The 16,631-nt window shown below is 52.2% G+C and overlaps 1 protein-coding gene and 1 non-coding gene across 2 annotated transcripts in view; both read right to left on the minus strand.

Moving 5' to 3' along the window:
- Nucleotides 1–15,028: 15,028 nt before the first annotated feature.
- TRNAA-UGC (transfer RNA alanine (anticodon UGC)) lies at nt 15,029–15,100 on the minus strand. The gene has a single exon. It is a non-coding gene; the product is annotated as a tRNA-Ala (tRNA).
- Nucleotides 15,101–16,219: 1,119 nt separating this feature from the next.
- Nucleotides 16,220–16,631, minus strand: part of AHCYL2 (adenosylhomocysteinase like 2) — a 47,810-nt gene continuing 47,398 nt past the window's right edge. The window contains exon 17 of the mRNA XM_056845883.1: nt 16,220–16,397. Within this exon, the coding sequence (XP_056701861.1) occupies nt 16,391–16,397 (7 nt within the window). The 3' untranslated portion in view covers nt 16,220–16,390. The remainder of the gene's footprint in view (nt 16,398–16,631) is intronic.

Here is a 16,631-nt window from a genome sequence, read left to right on the forward strand (position 1 = left end):
GTGGAGTGGGGAATCAAACTTGGTTCTCCAGATTAGAGTCCACTGCTCCAAACCACCGCTCTTAACCACTACACCACGCTGGCTCTCCACATCCTGCATTGATGCCTCACAAAAGCATCTGGCAGTCCTCTGATGGAAACAGCATACCAGGACAGAGGAACTAGAGCCAGCGTGGTGTAGTGGTTAAGAGCAGCTGATTCTAACCTGGAGAACCGGGTTCGACTCCCCACTCCTCCGCATGCAGCCTGCTGGGTGACCCTGGACCAGTCCCAGTTCTCTCAGAACTTCCTCAGCCCCACCTACCTCACAAGATGCCTTTTGTGGGGAGGGGAAAGTGATTGCAAGCAGCTCTGAGCCCTCTACCTATCTCTATCACTTTTCTCTACCTTTGAGAAAAGCAGGGTACAAAAAACCAGCTCCTCTTCTTCTTCCATCTTGAACGGATTCAACCGGGCAGCCCTGAACTGTAGGAACGGACGCAGGTAGCATCATCAACACCTGACTGGCCCACAAGCAGAGGGGAGGAATAAATTGCTGATGGATGCCCCCCCCCCCGCTGGGACCTGCAAATGCCTGGGTTACCGATGCCCAGGCGCCGTTCAGATCTGGAATAGTCAGGTTCAGCCCCCATTGGTCTTACAAAGCCGGCTGGATGACCTTGGGCTAGTCACTCTCACTCTGTCAGCGTAACCTGCCTCGCAGGGTCGACGTGAGGGGGAAAGGGAGGCAGGCTGAGCTCTTTGGATGAAGGACAGGATTTTAAAAGGGCAGCTAATAAACAAACGGGGCCATCGAGGCAGCCCCGGGGGCTCCCGAGCACGGCTTAGTGGACAGAGTGGCGGGCTAGGACTCTGGGCCACCGGGGTTCGAATCCCCACTTCTGCCACAGAAGCTCGCCAGGTGACTTCGAGCCCGTCCTGAACTCTCAGCCTGGCCTACCTCACAGGGTTGATGTGAGAGAACGAAGGAGGGAGAAGCTGCTTTGAGTGCCAACTGGGGAGAAAAGGGGGACATCAATAAATAAGCGCATGCATGCGTGCATTGGGGAGGGGGGGGTTTGGCCGAGGCTGGACGGGGACCTGGGCAAGCGGCCGACCCCACCCCACCCCCAAGCAAAGGCACGAACGGATGGACGGATTCGCGCACGAGCAGCGACCGCTTCCCCCCGCAGGAGGACTCGCCCGGATCGGGGGGGGGAGACCCTGAGAAGCCCCCACCGCCCATCTCCCCCCCCTTTCCAGCTGCTCCTGTCCATTAGCCACGGGGGACCAGCTGACCCAGCAGGGAAAGGGGAGGGGGGGTCTTGCAAAAACCAGCCTAACGAGCGAGACTGCATTGCATCCTAGAGGAGAGAGACCCCCCCCAATGCAAAGGGAGGGGAAAGACAGATCAGGTCCCCTATGGAGAAAAGCACTTCTCAAAACACTCTGCGGGGTGGGGGGGACGGAGCACCCCCCCTTGCAACACACGACCCCCGCCCCGAGGTAAATCTCCAAAAGAATCAGAAGTCCGGCCCGGGATCAGCTTGTAGCGGACGCCCCCTCCCCGCCCAGCCCCCCTGCCAGCCCTTCCAATGCACGGGTGGGGGCATCCGTGGCTCCCCTCGCCCAAGCCCCGCGGGACCCCACCTCGGACTCCTTGCGCTGGCCGCGGAAGAGCTCCCTGCCCTTGCCCGCCGCCCGGCCCCTGCCCGCCTCCTCCATGCCGCTCCGGCCCCGCCGCGACCAGCGCCGGACACGTGGGGGGCCGCAGAGGCACTTCCCTGCCCGGGCCCCGCCGCCACGCCCCCCGCGCGCCCATTGGCCCGGCGCCGCCTGGGGGCGGCCCCCGGCGCGCACACCCCCCGCTCGCCATTGGCTGCCGGGAGAGGCGGGGGGGGAGAGGGAGACCCCTGTGGGCCAGCTGTCACCGGGGCGGCTGGAAGCTCGGGGGCGGGGCCTGGCCCGGGGGGCGGGGCTGGCTCTGCGGGCAGGGGCCAGAGTGGGGGAGCGTTGCCAACCTCCAGGGAGCACCTGGAGACCTCTCCACGCACACTGCGACTAGGGGCGGGGCCGTGGCTCAGTGGTAGAGCCTCTGCCTGGCATGCAGAAGGTCCCAGGTTCAATCCCAGGGATCTCCAGTTAAAGGGACCAGGCAAGCAGGTGATGGGAAAGACCCCTGCCTGAGACCCTGGAGAGCCATGGAGTGGGGCTATGGCTCAGTGGTAGAGCATCTGCTTGGCATGCAGAAGGTCCCCGGTTCAATCCCAGGGATCTCCAATTAAAAAGGACCAGGTAATAGGGGATGTGCCTTGACCTGGATGGCCCAGGCCAGCCTGATCTCGTCAGATCTCAGAAGCAAAGCAGGGTCAGCCCTGGTTAGTATTTGGATGGGAGACCACCAAGGAAGTCCAGGGTTGCTGTACAGAGGAATTCCCTGGCAAACCACCTCTGCTAGTCTCTTGCCATGAAAACCCCAAAAAGGGGTCGCCATAAGTCGGCTGCGACTTGATGGCACTTCACACACACAATAGGGGATGTGAAAGACCCCTGCCGGAGACCCCGGAGAGCTGCTGCTGGTCTGAGTAGACAATACTGACTTTGATGGACCTTGATGGTCTGATTCAGTAGAAGGCAGCTTCATGTGTGTTCATGTGTATTCTCTGTTGACTCAGGATAAAGTATTTCGGGGAGGGGCCGTGGCTCAGAGGCAGAGCCTCTGCTTGGCATGTAGGTCCCAGGTTCAATCCCCAGCATCTCCAGTTAAACGGACTAGGCAAGGAGGTGATGGGAAAGACCTCAGCCTAAGAGCCATGGAGAGCCGCTGCCGGTCTGAGTAGACAATACTAACAATGGTGGACCAAGGGTCTGATTCAGGATAAGGCAGCTTTATGTGTTCATGTAGTCAAAAAGGGCCAGAGTCCAGTAGCACCTTAAAGACTAACAAAAATATTTTCTGGTAGGGTAGGAGCTTTCGTGAGCCACAGCTCACTTCTTCAGATACAGCTCATACCCTACCAGAAAATATTTTTGGACTCTTGCCCTTTTAGACTACTGCAAACAGACTAACACGGCTACCAACTGTGAATTATGTGTTCATGCGTATGACAGTCGATTTCCAGTCCACCAAGATCAGTCCCCCTGGAGACAGTGGCTGCTTTGGAGGGTCAACTCTATACCCAACCGAGACCCCTCCCCAAACCCCGTCCTCTCCAGGCTCCGCCCCAAAAATCTGCAGGTATTTCTCAACCCAGAGCTGGCAACCCTAGAATCAGGGGAGCCTCTGAGCATGTACCGAGTTCACAGACAGAGGCAGCCCCTGGCCATTCTAGGAAAATGGTTTCAGAGACAGTCCCATTCTAGGTTTCAGAGACAGTCCCATAATAATCCCAACAACAGCCCTGAGTGGTATCTGCATGCCAAGCAGATGCTCTACCATTGAGCCACAGCCCCTCTCCATGGCTCTCCAGGGTCTCAGGCAGAGGTCTTTCACATCATCTACCTGCCTAGTCCCTTTAACTGGAGATGCCGGGGATTGAACCTGGGACCCTCTGCATGCCAGGCAGATGTTCTACCACTGAGCCATGAACCTCTCCTTTTCCTTGGGCGAAAACGCATGGTCACTTTATCCTCCTTTAATCCCAGTTTCAATCAGAATTCAGCCAGGATCAAACGCATGCATTTTGCCTAATGTGTGTTCGATCCTGGCTAAAACAGGGATTAAAGGAGGATAAAGCAACCATGCATTTTCACCCCTTTTTTAGTTATTTAGGATCTGGGAAACCCAGGTTCGAATCCCCACTCTGCCATGGAAACTTCCTGGGTTTCCTTGGGCCAGCCACACGCTCTCAGCCTCGACCCTGGCAAGTATTTGGACGGGAGTCCTCCAAGGAATACCAGGGGCGTGACGTGGAGGCAGGCAGTGGCAAACCACCTCTGAACGTCTCTTGCCTTGAAAACCCCACAGGGTCGCCATAAGTCAGCTGTGACTCGGCGGCAAAAAAAGGGGGTTGTAAATGTAACTGGTTGTGTGCACGGCTGGTCTGGCTCTCGCTCAGACCCTGAAATAAACTTGGGGCATGGTGACCGGGGTCAGCGTAACAGGCCCTGACGCAAAGTGCAACCGGATCCAACGTGGGATTAAGCATTCGGTGAAGGTGTTTTTGGTGACGGTGGTGTGTGGGAGGGAGGAACGGCCCATTCCTTAACCTTGCCAGCTTCAGGAACCAAGACGTGCCACGCCTGGCTTGGGCAGAGTTCAGGAACCTGAACTCACCCCAGGAGGTGGGGGATTGCTCCTCCAAGGGGAAGGAACCGTCCAGCTAGGGTAGCTACGCTTTAATTAAGGGAGGCAGAAGCACAGGAGGGAGTCCCTTTGGTTAACTGCAAAGAATACCAGTCTTAAGGGTCGCCGTGCTGTTTTGGGATCAGGACTTGCACATAGGGTTGCCAACCTCCAGGTACTAAGTTAGACAAACGCAAAACCACAAACAGCACAGTGGCCAAAATAAACTGTAAGACAATATTCACATCCACCACGTTTTGGTGATGTTTCGTATTTAAGCCTTTAAGAACTGGCTCCTTTTGGAACTGGCTTTTCTTGCAGTGGTTGGTTTCATTGCTTTTTTTCCATCAAGTACGTTTTGGGTCCTTTGGATCTCTTACCAAGAGAGAGGATATATGTGAATATTGTCTTATAGTTTATTTTGGCCACTGTGCTGTTTGTGTTTTTGCAACCTCCAGGTACAAGCTGGAGATCCCCTGCTATTACAACTGATCTCCAGCCAACAGAGGTCAGTTCCCCTGGAGAAAATGGCCGCTTTGGCCATTGGATTCTATGACATTGAAGTCCCTCCCCTCCCCAAACCCTGCCCTCCTCAGGCTCCGCCCCAAAAACCTCCCGCCAATGGCGAAGAAGGACCCGGCAACCCTACTTGCACAGCTAGCAGAAAGGATACACGTGGAACGCATGAAGCTGCTTTACGCAGAATCGGACCATCAAGAATTTGGTCCGCCAAGGTCAGTATTGTCTACTCAGACCGGCAGCAGCTCTCAGGCTGAGGACTTCCACATCTCCTACTTGCCTAGTCCTTTTAACTGGAGATGCTGAGGATTGAACCCGGGACCTTCTGCTGCCAAGCAGATGCTCTGCCACTGAGCCACGGCCCCTTCCCTCCAACCCGGTTCACCAGATTAGCCTCCGCCGCCCATGTGGAGGAGTGGGGGAATCAAACCCGGTTCTCCAGATCAGAGCCCAACGCTCCAAACCACCGCTCTTAACCACTACACCTGCAACTTTCCTCTGCACAGACTGGCCCAGTTGGGACCGCCAATTATTTCTTGCTGTCTCCACCAAGCCCCCAAACCTCCGCCAGGTTTGTCCCTGGCAGCAGGAGTGATAAGGGCCTCCCTGAGCAAGCCAGCGGCCCTGATAAGGACGGCGTGGAGGCCAGGGCAAAGGTGACCCTGGTCTCTCGGGCAAAGGGCCAGAATGCAGCAGCAGTCTGTTCCGCTGGGGGCAAGCAGAAACTCTGCCTGTGGGTGGGTGGGTGGGTGTGTGGGTGAGTGGGTGGGTGCTCATGACTAGTCCTTGAGCCAAGGCTATTTACATCCCCATCGAAGTGCCAGTTTTCTTTCCATGGGGGAGTGGTAGGGTTGCCAGGTCCCTCTTTGCAACCGGCAGGAGGTTTTGGGGTGAAGTCTGAGGAGGGCAGGGTTTGGGGGAGGGAGGAACTGCAATGCCATAGAGTCCAAAGCGGCCATTTTCTCCAGGTGAATGGATCTCTATTGGCTGGAGATCAGTTGCAGTAGCAGGAGATCTTCTGCTATTGCCTGGAGGTTAAGGAAAAAAACAGACACCTCTGTACACGTATCAAGAGGATGAGAAAATCAGTACAGGAATATAGCTGTTAACAATGCCAAATATATTGTAGCTATATTTTTCACAGTATGTGGCAATGATACCACCCTCAACACATATATACACTACAATCAAGAGATGTATATTTTTACAGTATTGTGAAATATCCAAACAGGGTGGTATCATTGCCACATACTGTGAAAAATATAGCTACAATATATTTGGCATTGTTAACAGCTACATTCCTGTACTGATTGCCTGGAGGTTGGCAACCCTAGGGAGTGGTCCGAAGAGCTGCCTGGCCAATAGGGTCATCTTCGGAGGCCCTGCTTTGGGTGCCCCCCTGCCTTCGGAGGTTAGGCAGGTAGCAACCTGGGAGAGGGCCTGCTCGGTGATGGCACCGAAGCTCTGGGACTCTCTCCCCAGGGAGATTCTGTTGCCGTCTTCCGCCAGCGGGTGAAGAGTTTTTTGTTCTGTTTGCCATCCCCTCAATAATATCTCCTTCCTTCTTGGCCACGGTTTTAATTGCTGTTTTTATGTCTTTGTACATATTTTAACTGCTTGTGTTTTAATGATGTGTATTTGGAGAGCCAATGTGGTGCAGTGATTAAGAGCGGTGGACTCTAATCTAGAGAACCGGGTTCAATTCCTCGCTTCTCCACGTGAGCAGCGGACTCTAATCTGGAGAACCAGGTTGGTTTCCCCACTCCTCCACATGCAGCCTGCTGGGTGACCTTGGGCCAGTCACAGTTCTCTCTGAACTCTCTCAGCCCACGTGGAGGGAGGTGATGGCAAACCAACTCTGAATGTCCCTTGCCTTAAAAACCCTATGCCATAAGTCAGCTGTGACTTGACAGGGCTTTCCAACACATTTGGGGGGAGTTGATTTTAATAGTTTTATCATTATGTTTTAAAATTGGTGGTGCTTGTAAGGGCAGAAAGTTGGGACATATAATTTTCAAATAAATAAGTCAATACATCTCCAGCCGATAGAGATCAGTTCGCCTGGAGAAAATGGCCGCTTTGGCAATTGGACTTTATGGCATTGAAGTCCCTCCCCAAACCTGTCCTCAGGCTCTGCCCCATAAAACCTCCAGTTATTTCCCAACCCAGAGGTGGCAACCCTAATCACCAGCTACCCCGAGCAATTCAGAGCCAGCTTTCCTCCGTTCAATTATTCAAACCTCTTCCATTACTAACCCACATAAGAGAGAAGGAGGAACAGGAGAGAAACAGATTGCGCTACTTACGGAAACATCGCTGACTACCAATGCATGTGAAATAAATCAGCCCTTTCCCGGTCTCTGGCTGGTGCTGCCTGTTTAAAGGCAGTTAAGGGTGGAGGATTCCCCTTATTTCTGCTACCCTGAGATTCTTGTCCTGATTCTTGACATGATCAGAGGAGCATGCCGAATATATTAGGGGCTGTGGAACACAGGCAGGATAATGCTGATGCCGTCGTCTTGCTTGGGGGCTTCCTAGAGGCACCTAGTTGGCCACTGTGTGAACAGACTGCTGGACTTGATGGGCCTGAGTCTGATCCAGCAGGGCTGTCCTTTTGTTCTTATGAAGGGAGCTTTGACTCTCCAAAGCTTCAAAATCTTGTTGGTCTTTAAGGTTAGAGCGGTTCCTCAGTGGAAGAAGCTTCCTCGGGAGGTGGTGGCTCTCCTTTGGTGGCTTTGAAGCAGAGGCTAAATGGCCATCTGACAGCAATGATGATGCTGTGAACTTAGGCAGATCATGAGAGGAAGGGCAAGGAAGGGTTGTGTCAGTGTTTGGCCCTCGTGGCCCTTTCTTATATACCCACTTTGGGGTCAGGAAGGAATTTTCCTCCAGGCCAGATTGGCCAGGAATCCTGGAGGTGGTTTGCCTTTCTCTAGGCATAGAGCAGGGGTCACTGGGGGAGTTGGGGGGGGCATAGTTGTGAATTTCCTGCATTGTGCAGGGGGTTGGACTAGATGACCCGCCGGGAATCCAACCCGGTTCTCCAGATCAGAGTCCACAACTCCAAACCACCGCTCTTAACCACTACACCACGCTGGCATGTTCATGAAGGAGAGGGGTATTCATGGCTGCTAGTCAAAATTGATTCCAGTCACCATGCATCCCGATTCTCTCCAGTATCAGAGGAGCAGGCCTATTCTATTAGGTGCTGTGGAGCACAGGCAGGAGGATGCTGCTGCAGTCACCTTGTTCGTGGGCTTCCTGGAGGCCCCTGGTTGGCCCCTGTGTGAACGGGCTGCTGGACTGGATGGGCCTTCTTGGTCTGATCCAGCAGGGCCTTTCTTATGTTCTTAAAATCTTTTTCAAAGACCAAGGACAGTGTTAGATAGGAGGTTCGCATATATTTCTGGAGGGGGTCAGGAAGATTCCTCAAGGACTTCATTCCTCAGTCTATTAAATAAACGGCGGAGGGAGGTTGTGGGATGAGAGCAGGACAAGGTGACTTGGCTCAACATCAAATTCGCCCAGCAAAGTTTTGGAACTGAAATGATAAATGAACATCTTACAGCCAAAACATTCCATCTTTCCCCCAAGGCCAGCAGACAGCATAGCGGAAAAACCCAGAGATTCAGACTTGGCAGGCTGATGCAAGTGCCCCCTGGGCGGGGGGTGTCCTCCACCAGAGGATAGGTGCTGGGCGGGGGGGGGGGATCGCCAGCGGCCGTGGCTTCCTGTATCTCCTCTTCAGGTTTACCACTGTTTCTTACAGCAAGTGAAAGTGCGGTAGGCACATCAGCTGCGTGCGGAGTGAGAAACAGGCCTCGATTCACACAACACATAGTTAAACTGTGGAACTCCCTGCCCCAGGACGTGGTGATGGCTGCCAACTTGGAAGGCTTTAAGAGGGGAGTGGACAGGTTCATGGAGGAGAGGGCTACTAGTCAAAATGGATGCTAGTCATGATGCATCCCTATTCTCTCCAGGATCAGAGGAGCAGGCCTATTATATCACATGCTGTGGAACACAGGCAGGATGGTGCTGCTGCGGTCGTCTTGCTTGTGGGCTTCCTGGAGGCCCCTGGTTGGCCACTGTGCGAACAGACAGCTGGTCTTGATGGATCTTGGTCAGATCCAGCAGGGCCTTTCTTAGGTTCTTAAGAGTAAGTGACAGCAAGTCACAGAGCCAGGGTTCTGGATCAGCCCACACCACAGGTTCTTCCTGCTTCGATGCACGTGAGAGATCAACAGTGTTAAAGAAGCGGCAGGGCCGGTTCAAAGTATTCTGTTGTGCAAGCAAAGGTCCACCCCAGCCTGGGCCTGTGGCTGTGCCGGCAGTGGAGGAAAGGGCTATCAACTAACAGCTGACTTATGGCAACCCCGTAGATATTAGGAAGAATTTTCTAGGAGTTGGAGCGGTTCTTCAGTGTAGCAGGCTTCCTCGGGAGGTGGTGGACTCTCCTTCCATGGAGGTTTTTAAGCAGAGGCTAGATGGCCATCTGTCAGCAATGCTGATTCTGTGACCTTAGGCAGATGATGAGAGGGAGGGAGTCTTGGCCATCTTCTGGCATGGAGTAGGGGTCACTGGGGGTGTGGGGAGGCTGGCCGCTGCGTGAACAGACTGCTGGACTTGATGGGCCTTGGTCTGATCCAGCAGGGCCTTTCTTATGTTCTTATGAGGTAGTTGTGAATTTCCAGCATTGTGTAGGGGGCTGGACTAGATGACCCTGGTGTTCCCTTCCAACTCTACGATTCTAGGGGTTTCAAGGCAAGAGACAAACAGAGGTGGTCTGCCGTTGCCTGCCTCTGTGCAGCGAGCCCGGACGGCCTTGGTGGTCTCCCATCCAAATATTTTATTATTTATTTAATTAATTAATTCAACTTCTACCTCACAGCTTTTTCCACAAGCAGGGCTCAGGGCGGCCAACCCTGCTTAGCTTCTGGGATCTGATGAGATTGGGCTGGGCTGGGTCATCCAGGTCAAGGCATAACAGTATTACTAGGCAGATAATAGGCTCTGTGCGAATTCATTGCCAATGGAGTGATAGCCACAAGCATGTGTGTGTGTGTGTAAACAGCTATCAAGCCACAGCCCACTGATGGTGACCTGGTAGGGTTTTCAAGGCAAGAGAGAAACTGAGCTGGTTTGCCATTGCTTGCCTCTGCATAAAGAACCCTGGACTTAAGAACCTAAGAAAGGCCCTGCTGGATCAGACCCAGGCCCATCCAGTCCAGCAGTGTGTTCACACAGTGGCCAACCAGGGGCCTCCAGGAAGCCCACGAACAAGACAACTGCAGCAGCATTGTCCTGCCTGTGTTCCACACCACCTTATATAACAGGCCTGCTCCTCTGATCCTGGAGAGAATAGGTATGCATCATGACTAGTGTCTATTTTGACTAGTAGCCATTAATAGCCCTGTCCTACATAAGAACATAAGGAAAGCCCTGCTGGATCAGACTGAGGCCCATCAAGTCCAGCAGTCTGTTCACACAGTGGCCAACCAGGTTCCTCCAGGAAGCCCACAATCAAGGCGGCTGCAGCAGCACCATCCTGCCTGTGTTCCTCAGCACCTAATATAATAGGCCTGCTCCTATGATCCAGGAGAGAACAGGTATGCATCATGACTAGTATCCATTTTGACTAGTAGCCATGGATAGCCCCTCTCCTTCATGAACATGCCCACTCCCCTCTTAAAGCCTTCCAAGCTGTCAGCCCTCACTACATCCTGGGGCAGTGAGTTCCACAATTGAGCTATGCGTTGTGTGAAGAAATACTTCCTTTTATCTTTTTTGAATCTCTCACCCTCCACCTTCAGCAGATGACCCCACGTTCTGGTGTTATGAGAGAGGGAGAAAAGCTTCCCTGGTGGTCTCTCATCCAAATACTAACCAGGCCGACCCTGCTTAGCTTCTGAGAACTGATGAAATTGGGCTAGCCTGGGCTAATCTGGGCCATCCAATGTCTCTGTTGGCCGGGTCCAAATTTCAGCTTAGACCCTGTTGGTAGGAGCATGGGGGTGGGGGTGGGATGCCATTGTCCCCTTGTCTATCACTGACAGTTGGGAGCATTTCAATGCCCCCTCCCCACTGCGCCCTGCCCAGCCGTCGCTTGGGTGACCTGGATGGAGAAGCAGCTGAAAAAAAATGCTCTCAGAGGCCAGTTCGGATTTTACAAGGTTTTATTTGAGTTTTCGAGATTACAGAGTCCTTATTGCTGCTCTAAATACAATCACTCAGACATTAATATTTAAAACATCCTTTTGAAAATATTATAATCTCATAAGTTTTTTCTTCTTCTTAAACTTCCTTATTGGAGAATTATGACATTTCCCCCCCCTGGACTGACATTCAAAACACAATTCATTATTTCCCCCTTAGGCAGGCTTTGTTTGCTGGTGTTTCCTATCGCTTCTCATCTTTTTAAAATATTCTTTAAAAAAGGTACATCGGAAAATAAAACGTTACACTGCTTTAAAATCAGAGATGATCACAGAATATGGCGATTCCAGATTGATTAGGAAAAGCGGAGCAAGCGAAATAGCTCATATTTTAAAAAGGAAGCAGAACATGGGAAATTTTAAAAAAATCCAAGGGAGATTAAAAAAAAAAAAGTTCCTGCGGGACTTTTTTGTCCACCCCCTCAAAGATAAGGTGATCAGCAGCAACAAATTTACAAATGAGGATGGCGCCTTCACACGCTCTAGCAAGGGATAAATGCTGAATAGGCACGGGGCCCCCTCCCCCTCCACACATGCACTCGACCCCTGCGTCCCCCCCACACCACTTCAGGCTGCAAGACCCCCTGGGGGGGCACATGGGTGGAATGATCATATTTCTTGCCTGGGGGAAGAGGCAAGATTCTGCTCTGTTCTACCCAGTTCTACCTAGTGGGTGAGCTCTCCCCTACTTTTCCCCTAACACAGGGGTCGCCAACCTTTTTTGAGACCTTTGGAATTACAGGGTGGTGGGCACGGCCACAACATGGCTGCTACAGGAGCCAGGTTGAGTATAATTACTATTAAGACTCTCTAGCAATGCAGGCAGAAACTCTTTTTAAAGGGACACCTTTTAATCTGCACAATGCATCAGAAGCCCTGTCCTAGCCCTGCCCACTTCCAGCGTGGTGTCGTGGTTAAGAGCGGTGGTTTGGAGCGGTGGACTCTGGAGAACTCTGTTTGATTCCCCACTCCTCCGCATGAGTGGTGGAGGCTAATCTGGGTGGCCTTGGGCAAGTCACAGCTCTCTTAGAGCTCTCTCAGCCCTAACTACCTCACAGGGTGTCTAGGCGTGTGGAGGGGAGAGGGAGAGGTAGTTGTGAATTTCCTGAATTGTGCAGGGGGTTGGACTTGATGGCCCTGGTGGTCCCTTCCAACTCTATGATTCTATGATTGGCCTCCGCCGCTCATGTGGAGGAGTGGGGAATCGAACCAGGTTCCCCAGATCAGAGTCCACCGCTCCAAACCACTGCCACGCTGCTTTGGGCAACTCTGGCCCCTCGATTCACCAGCACTTCCCTCTCCTGGCAGCCCACCTGGGACTAAACCCTGCTCAGGTTTAGTTTGCAAAGCTGCAGAGCCGAGCCTTAACCTGAGCGCTTAAAGCTCTACGTGTGGACGCAATCTACCGACACGCGGAAAACATTACAGGGTTTTCCCCGTTGCTGGTGAAGACAGCGCAAGGGAGAAGCTTCAAGTGAAAATACCGGCTGTCTCAGAGCAACCTCAAAAAAGGATGCGGTCCGGACAAGGGCCCACGGGTCTCTTTGAAAGGCTTAATGTGAGAACCGACCCGTGGTCCTCCCGAGCTGGGAGGCTGGCAAATAAAAGAAGGCAAAAATTCCCAAAAGGCAAGAGGAGACAAGCCAGCATGTGAAACATGATCATAAAACGTAATCGCCGCTACGACTTGGGGCCTTTAATGAGGCCATGGAGAGATGCTCAGAACCGGTGGACTGCGGGAGTTCAACAATTCAGCCCGGGAAACCCTCTCTAAAAGACAACCTCTTTGAGAACACTGCAAATTAACGGTGGAACAAAGAGGCGAGAGACCCTGCACGCTGAGCAAAGCTCTCTTTGCCAGCCGCTGCCTCGATGCACCTGCAGCAGTCCCCTAAGTATGCTCAGCACCCGCAGGGTAGCCGAGATGTGGGCCCCTGCAGGTTGACCACACATGTGTTGACCGGTCTAATAACTGGAGTCTCACTGATAGGGAGCTCAACGTTGTTCGATCTGGCTGGCTCAGAAGGAAGAGCAAACTTGTCCAGACTGAACACATTTGCGGATCGCTCAGCATTAGGTTTTCAGATATATTTCTTACTTCTTTGTGAGCAGATGAACCCAGGCTGCCTGCAAATCTCGCTGGAAGATTTCCAACATTTTCATAACGAGACAGAGTGGATCTGTCCTTCTTTCCTGCCTGCTAGGATACACTTTTAGCTTCCAGGCAAGGATGTGTGTTTGTGTGTGGGGGAGCTGAATCTCTTCAATAACTTTCTTGCCAATTAGCTGCACATTAACCCCCTCTCCCATACACAAATCCTCAGTCTTGCTTAGAGTAAATCCCTGGCGGTTATTCCTCGTTTCCAAGCAGATACAGACTCCAGTGTGAAAGAAAGTTAGAACGGTTCCTCAGTGGAACAGGCTTCCTTGGGAGGTGGTGAGCTCTCCTTCCTTGGAGGTTTTTAAGAAGAAGTTAGATGGCCATCTGTCAGCAATGCTGATTCTATGAACTTAAGCAGATGATGAGAGGGAGGGTATCTTGACCATGTACTGGGCATGGAGTAGGGGTCACTGGGGGTGTCGGGGGGGAGGTAGTTGAGAATTTCCTGCACTGTGCAGGGGGTTGGACTAGATGACCCTGGTGGTCCCTTCCAACTCTATGATTCTATGAAGCTGCAAACTATACTTACAACAGTAAAGTGATTATCGAAATGTGTGTAAAAGAAACAGTAAACACACTAAACCAATTTTGCATTCAATGCAACCAATCTGTCCTCTTCCTATATGAGCCAAGAGAGGCATTAAACCCCAGAAAAGATGGTTGTGGATTCACAATTGTATGATGGACAATGGGGCAGGTCTCTTGCTGCCGTGATCTTCTCGGACAGCAAGAGAGCTAGACTGGCCTATTCTACTGACTGGATGAAGGGTGCCTGTAGACCACCAGGGATTTATTTGCAGAAAACGGCAGTCCGCAGCAACACCCCTGACTGGTCCGCTCATGCTTCGCTGTCAGTGGCTTCCCCTCCCCCCACAAAATCTTGGGCCTCAAAATATCTTTTGTCGGGCTGCATCATCCCAATCCCACTCTCCACCCCGGTATGACAGGAGCTTTTGATTTTAGTTTTCCAACTGTTTCCCTGTGCTGAATTTGCACTGAGACACCTACAGGCCCCAGACTCCTTGTGAATTTCATTTGCTCATTTGTTTTTAGTAGGAGTTTCCACAAAATTTTTCCTTTCAGGATCCTGTTCAAGGTTCCTCCTATTTGGCCCCTTTACTGGCAAATTAATTGTTAAGGCTGGCTCGGGGACAGCTGCATTCGCTCAGGGGTTTTCACCAAGGCATACAGAGAATCTGAGCCCCCAACTCCAAGGAAGAAGAAAGAAGCATGTTCAGAGGAAGTTTGCAAAGATTCGCAGAGGGGAAGCACGAAGAAAAGGGGTCGCGATGCAAATGCTGGCCCTATTCTGGGGGCTCACCTTCCCGAGATTTCTGCCCCTGGCAGGAACAAAGAAAAGGCTTTGCCGAGGATTCACTCAGCCAACCGTTTGCCTCCTTTAAGACTTGGTACGAGACTGTCCCATTAATCCTGCCTGTTTCCTTTCGAATTACTTTTCCTCAACAACTTCCAACAAAAGATTCAGATGATGAACTAGTACCCCAGGCACAGAGGCAAAACACCACAGTGCAGGTAAGAGGGCAGCGATGGGGGCACAGCTAAATTTTGCAAAAGCGTGAAAAGCTGTCTTGTGAAAAGTAATAGTACTCCGTACAGCACTTCCCCTGTGTTTTGGAGTAGGCCATCTCTGCCATGCTACAAGTGTGGTGGGCACAGCTCCCGCGCAAGATGTTCGTGCAGGAGACGAGTCCCCTGGATGGCGCTCAGCACCTTTCGTGAGTTTCAAGGACCAAAGGATAAACACATGAAGCTGCCTTCTACTGAATCAGACTTCTTGGTCCATCAAAGTCAGTAGGGTCTCAGGCAGAAAAGGGTCTTCCGCATCACCTACCTGCCTACTCCCTTTAACTGGAGATGCCGGGGATTGAACCTGGGGCCTTCTGCATGCAAAGCAGATGCTCTACCACTGAGCCACAGCCCCTCCCACAGCTATTCCTACTCTGTTTGTAGCACATACTGGATCCATGTTTTGTGAACAATGAGATTTGCTTTTCAGTTGCTTTGGGCCAAAAAGGATTACTGGAGCCTGTCTGCAGGTGGCTGAGACACCTGCTAGACAGTGGCCGGGCTGGCCAAGGGAGACTTGGAAGTTTCCTAAGATCAAAAACACGTGTCTACTGAAAACTGGTTTTGTTGAGGAACTATCCCCCCCTCCCCCCCCCCAACATAGGAGGAAAACTCTAGGCAAAGTAAGGTCCACTGAAGGATTTCGATTTGCTGCACTGTTCTGCAGTTCAACCTTTTTGAGCTTGCAGGCAGCCAATCAGAAGCCTTGCTGGGGAAAGGCCCCATCTGGCCCCGCCCACTTTATAAAAACATTTGAGGGGGGCACTGTGGCACCCACAGACACCGTGTTGGAAACCCCTGGCCTACAAGCTTTGCCTGGGAGGAGCAGCCCATGAAATATAAGCAGCTTTGGTAGGTTCAGAAGAGGACGGGGACGGTCATGGGGCTAGTCATGACTCGCACGCAAATGGCTGCAGAAGCTGGGCAGTGGCTTTCTACAAACTGTGCCTGCTCCGCAGGGGAAGTGGTTTGTTGGGCTGGCTCCCCGTAAGCTGTCCCTCCTCCTCTTGTACAAGCAGCTAAAATTAACAACAGGGTTTCCTGCAACGAGGTCGTAACTGGCTTAGCAGCGCCAGGAGAACCAGAAGACCATGCAAAAGCGGCAGCTCCAAGACCCCCTGCCGACCTGTTGTCGTTCTCCCAACCGCCACAGAAACACGAGAGAGGGAGGCAACAGAGAGCAATGGGGGGGGGGAGGGCTCCGATACATGCCCTCCCTCCCGGCCTGTCTCGGCTGCTTCCTTTTACCTGCCCGTGATGTACATGGGTGTAGAAATACAGTGACAAAGACATTGCGTGAAGAGGACTGAATCGGCAGTCAGATTCTTTTGGCCGGACAATCGGCTCGTTTCCCAACACCCCCCCGCAGCTTTCCACACACGCACACACACCCTCACCCTCCCCAAAATCACCCAGAGTCCAACATCTCACAGTCCCCCTGGCAGTTTAAAAAACACCATTGGCAGAGGGCGCATTTACAGTATTCTAGTTTTAATAAATAAATAACCTAACACACTGTGTACTACAGGAGCAAGCTGGCTTCTAACTTCAGACATTTGGTGGGGTACTGGTAGTCCTGTACAGAAGCGGAGGGAGGTCCTGGGTTCCGGATCCTCCTCTTCCTTCCAGCTACGGCCACAGGAAGTTAATACCTGTTGAGGGGAAAAGCATCAAATGCACGATTGAGAGACCAAAAGTACGATTGAGAGACCAAAAGTACTTTTCCCTTCAGAAGAGGGTGGTTTAAAGGGGAAAGGAAACACATGCATGCAAGACAGTTTCCGAGGATCGCCGCATTGCTCTGCCGTAGATCAGCCGGGTTCAAGTTCAGTAGCACCTTAGGCACCAGCAAGATCGTCTCTACGGTTCCGTCTATGTTTAAGCTT

Source organism: Euleptes europaea, chromosome 3 (genome assembly GCF_029931775.1).
Source record: "Euleptes europaea isolate rEulEur1 chromosome 3, rEulEur1.hap1, whole genome shotgun sequence".
NCBI lineage: Eukaryota > Metazoa > Chordata > Lepidosauria > Squamata > Sphaerodactylidae > Euleptes > Euleptes europaea.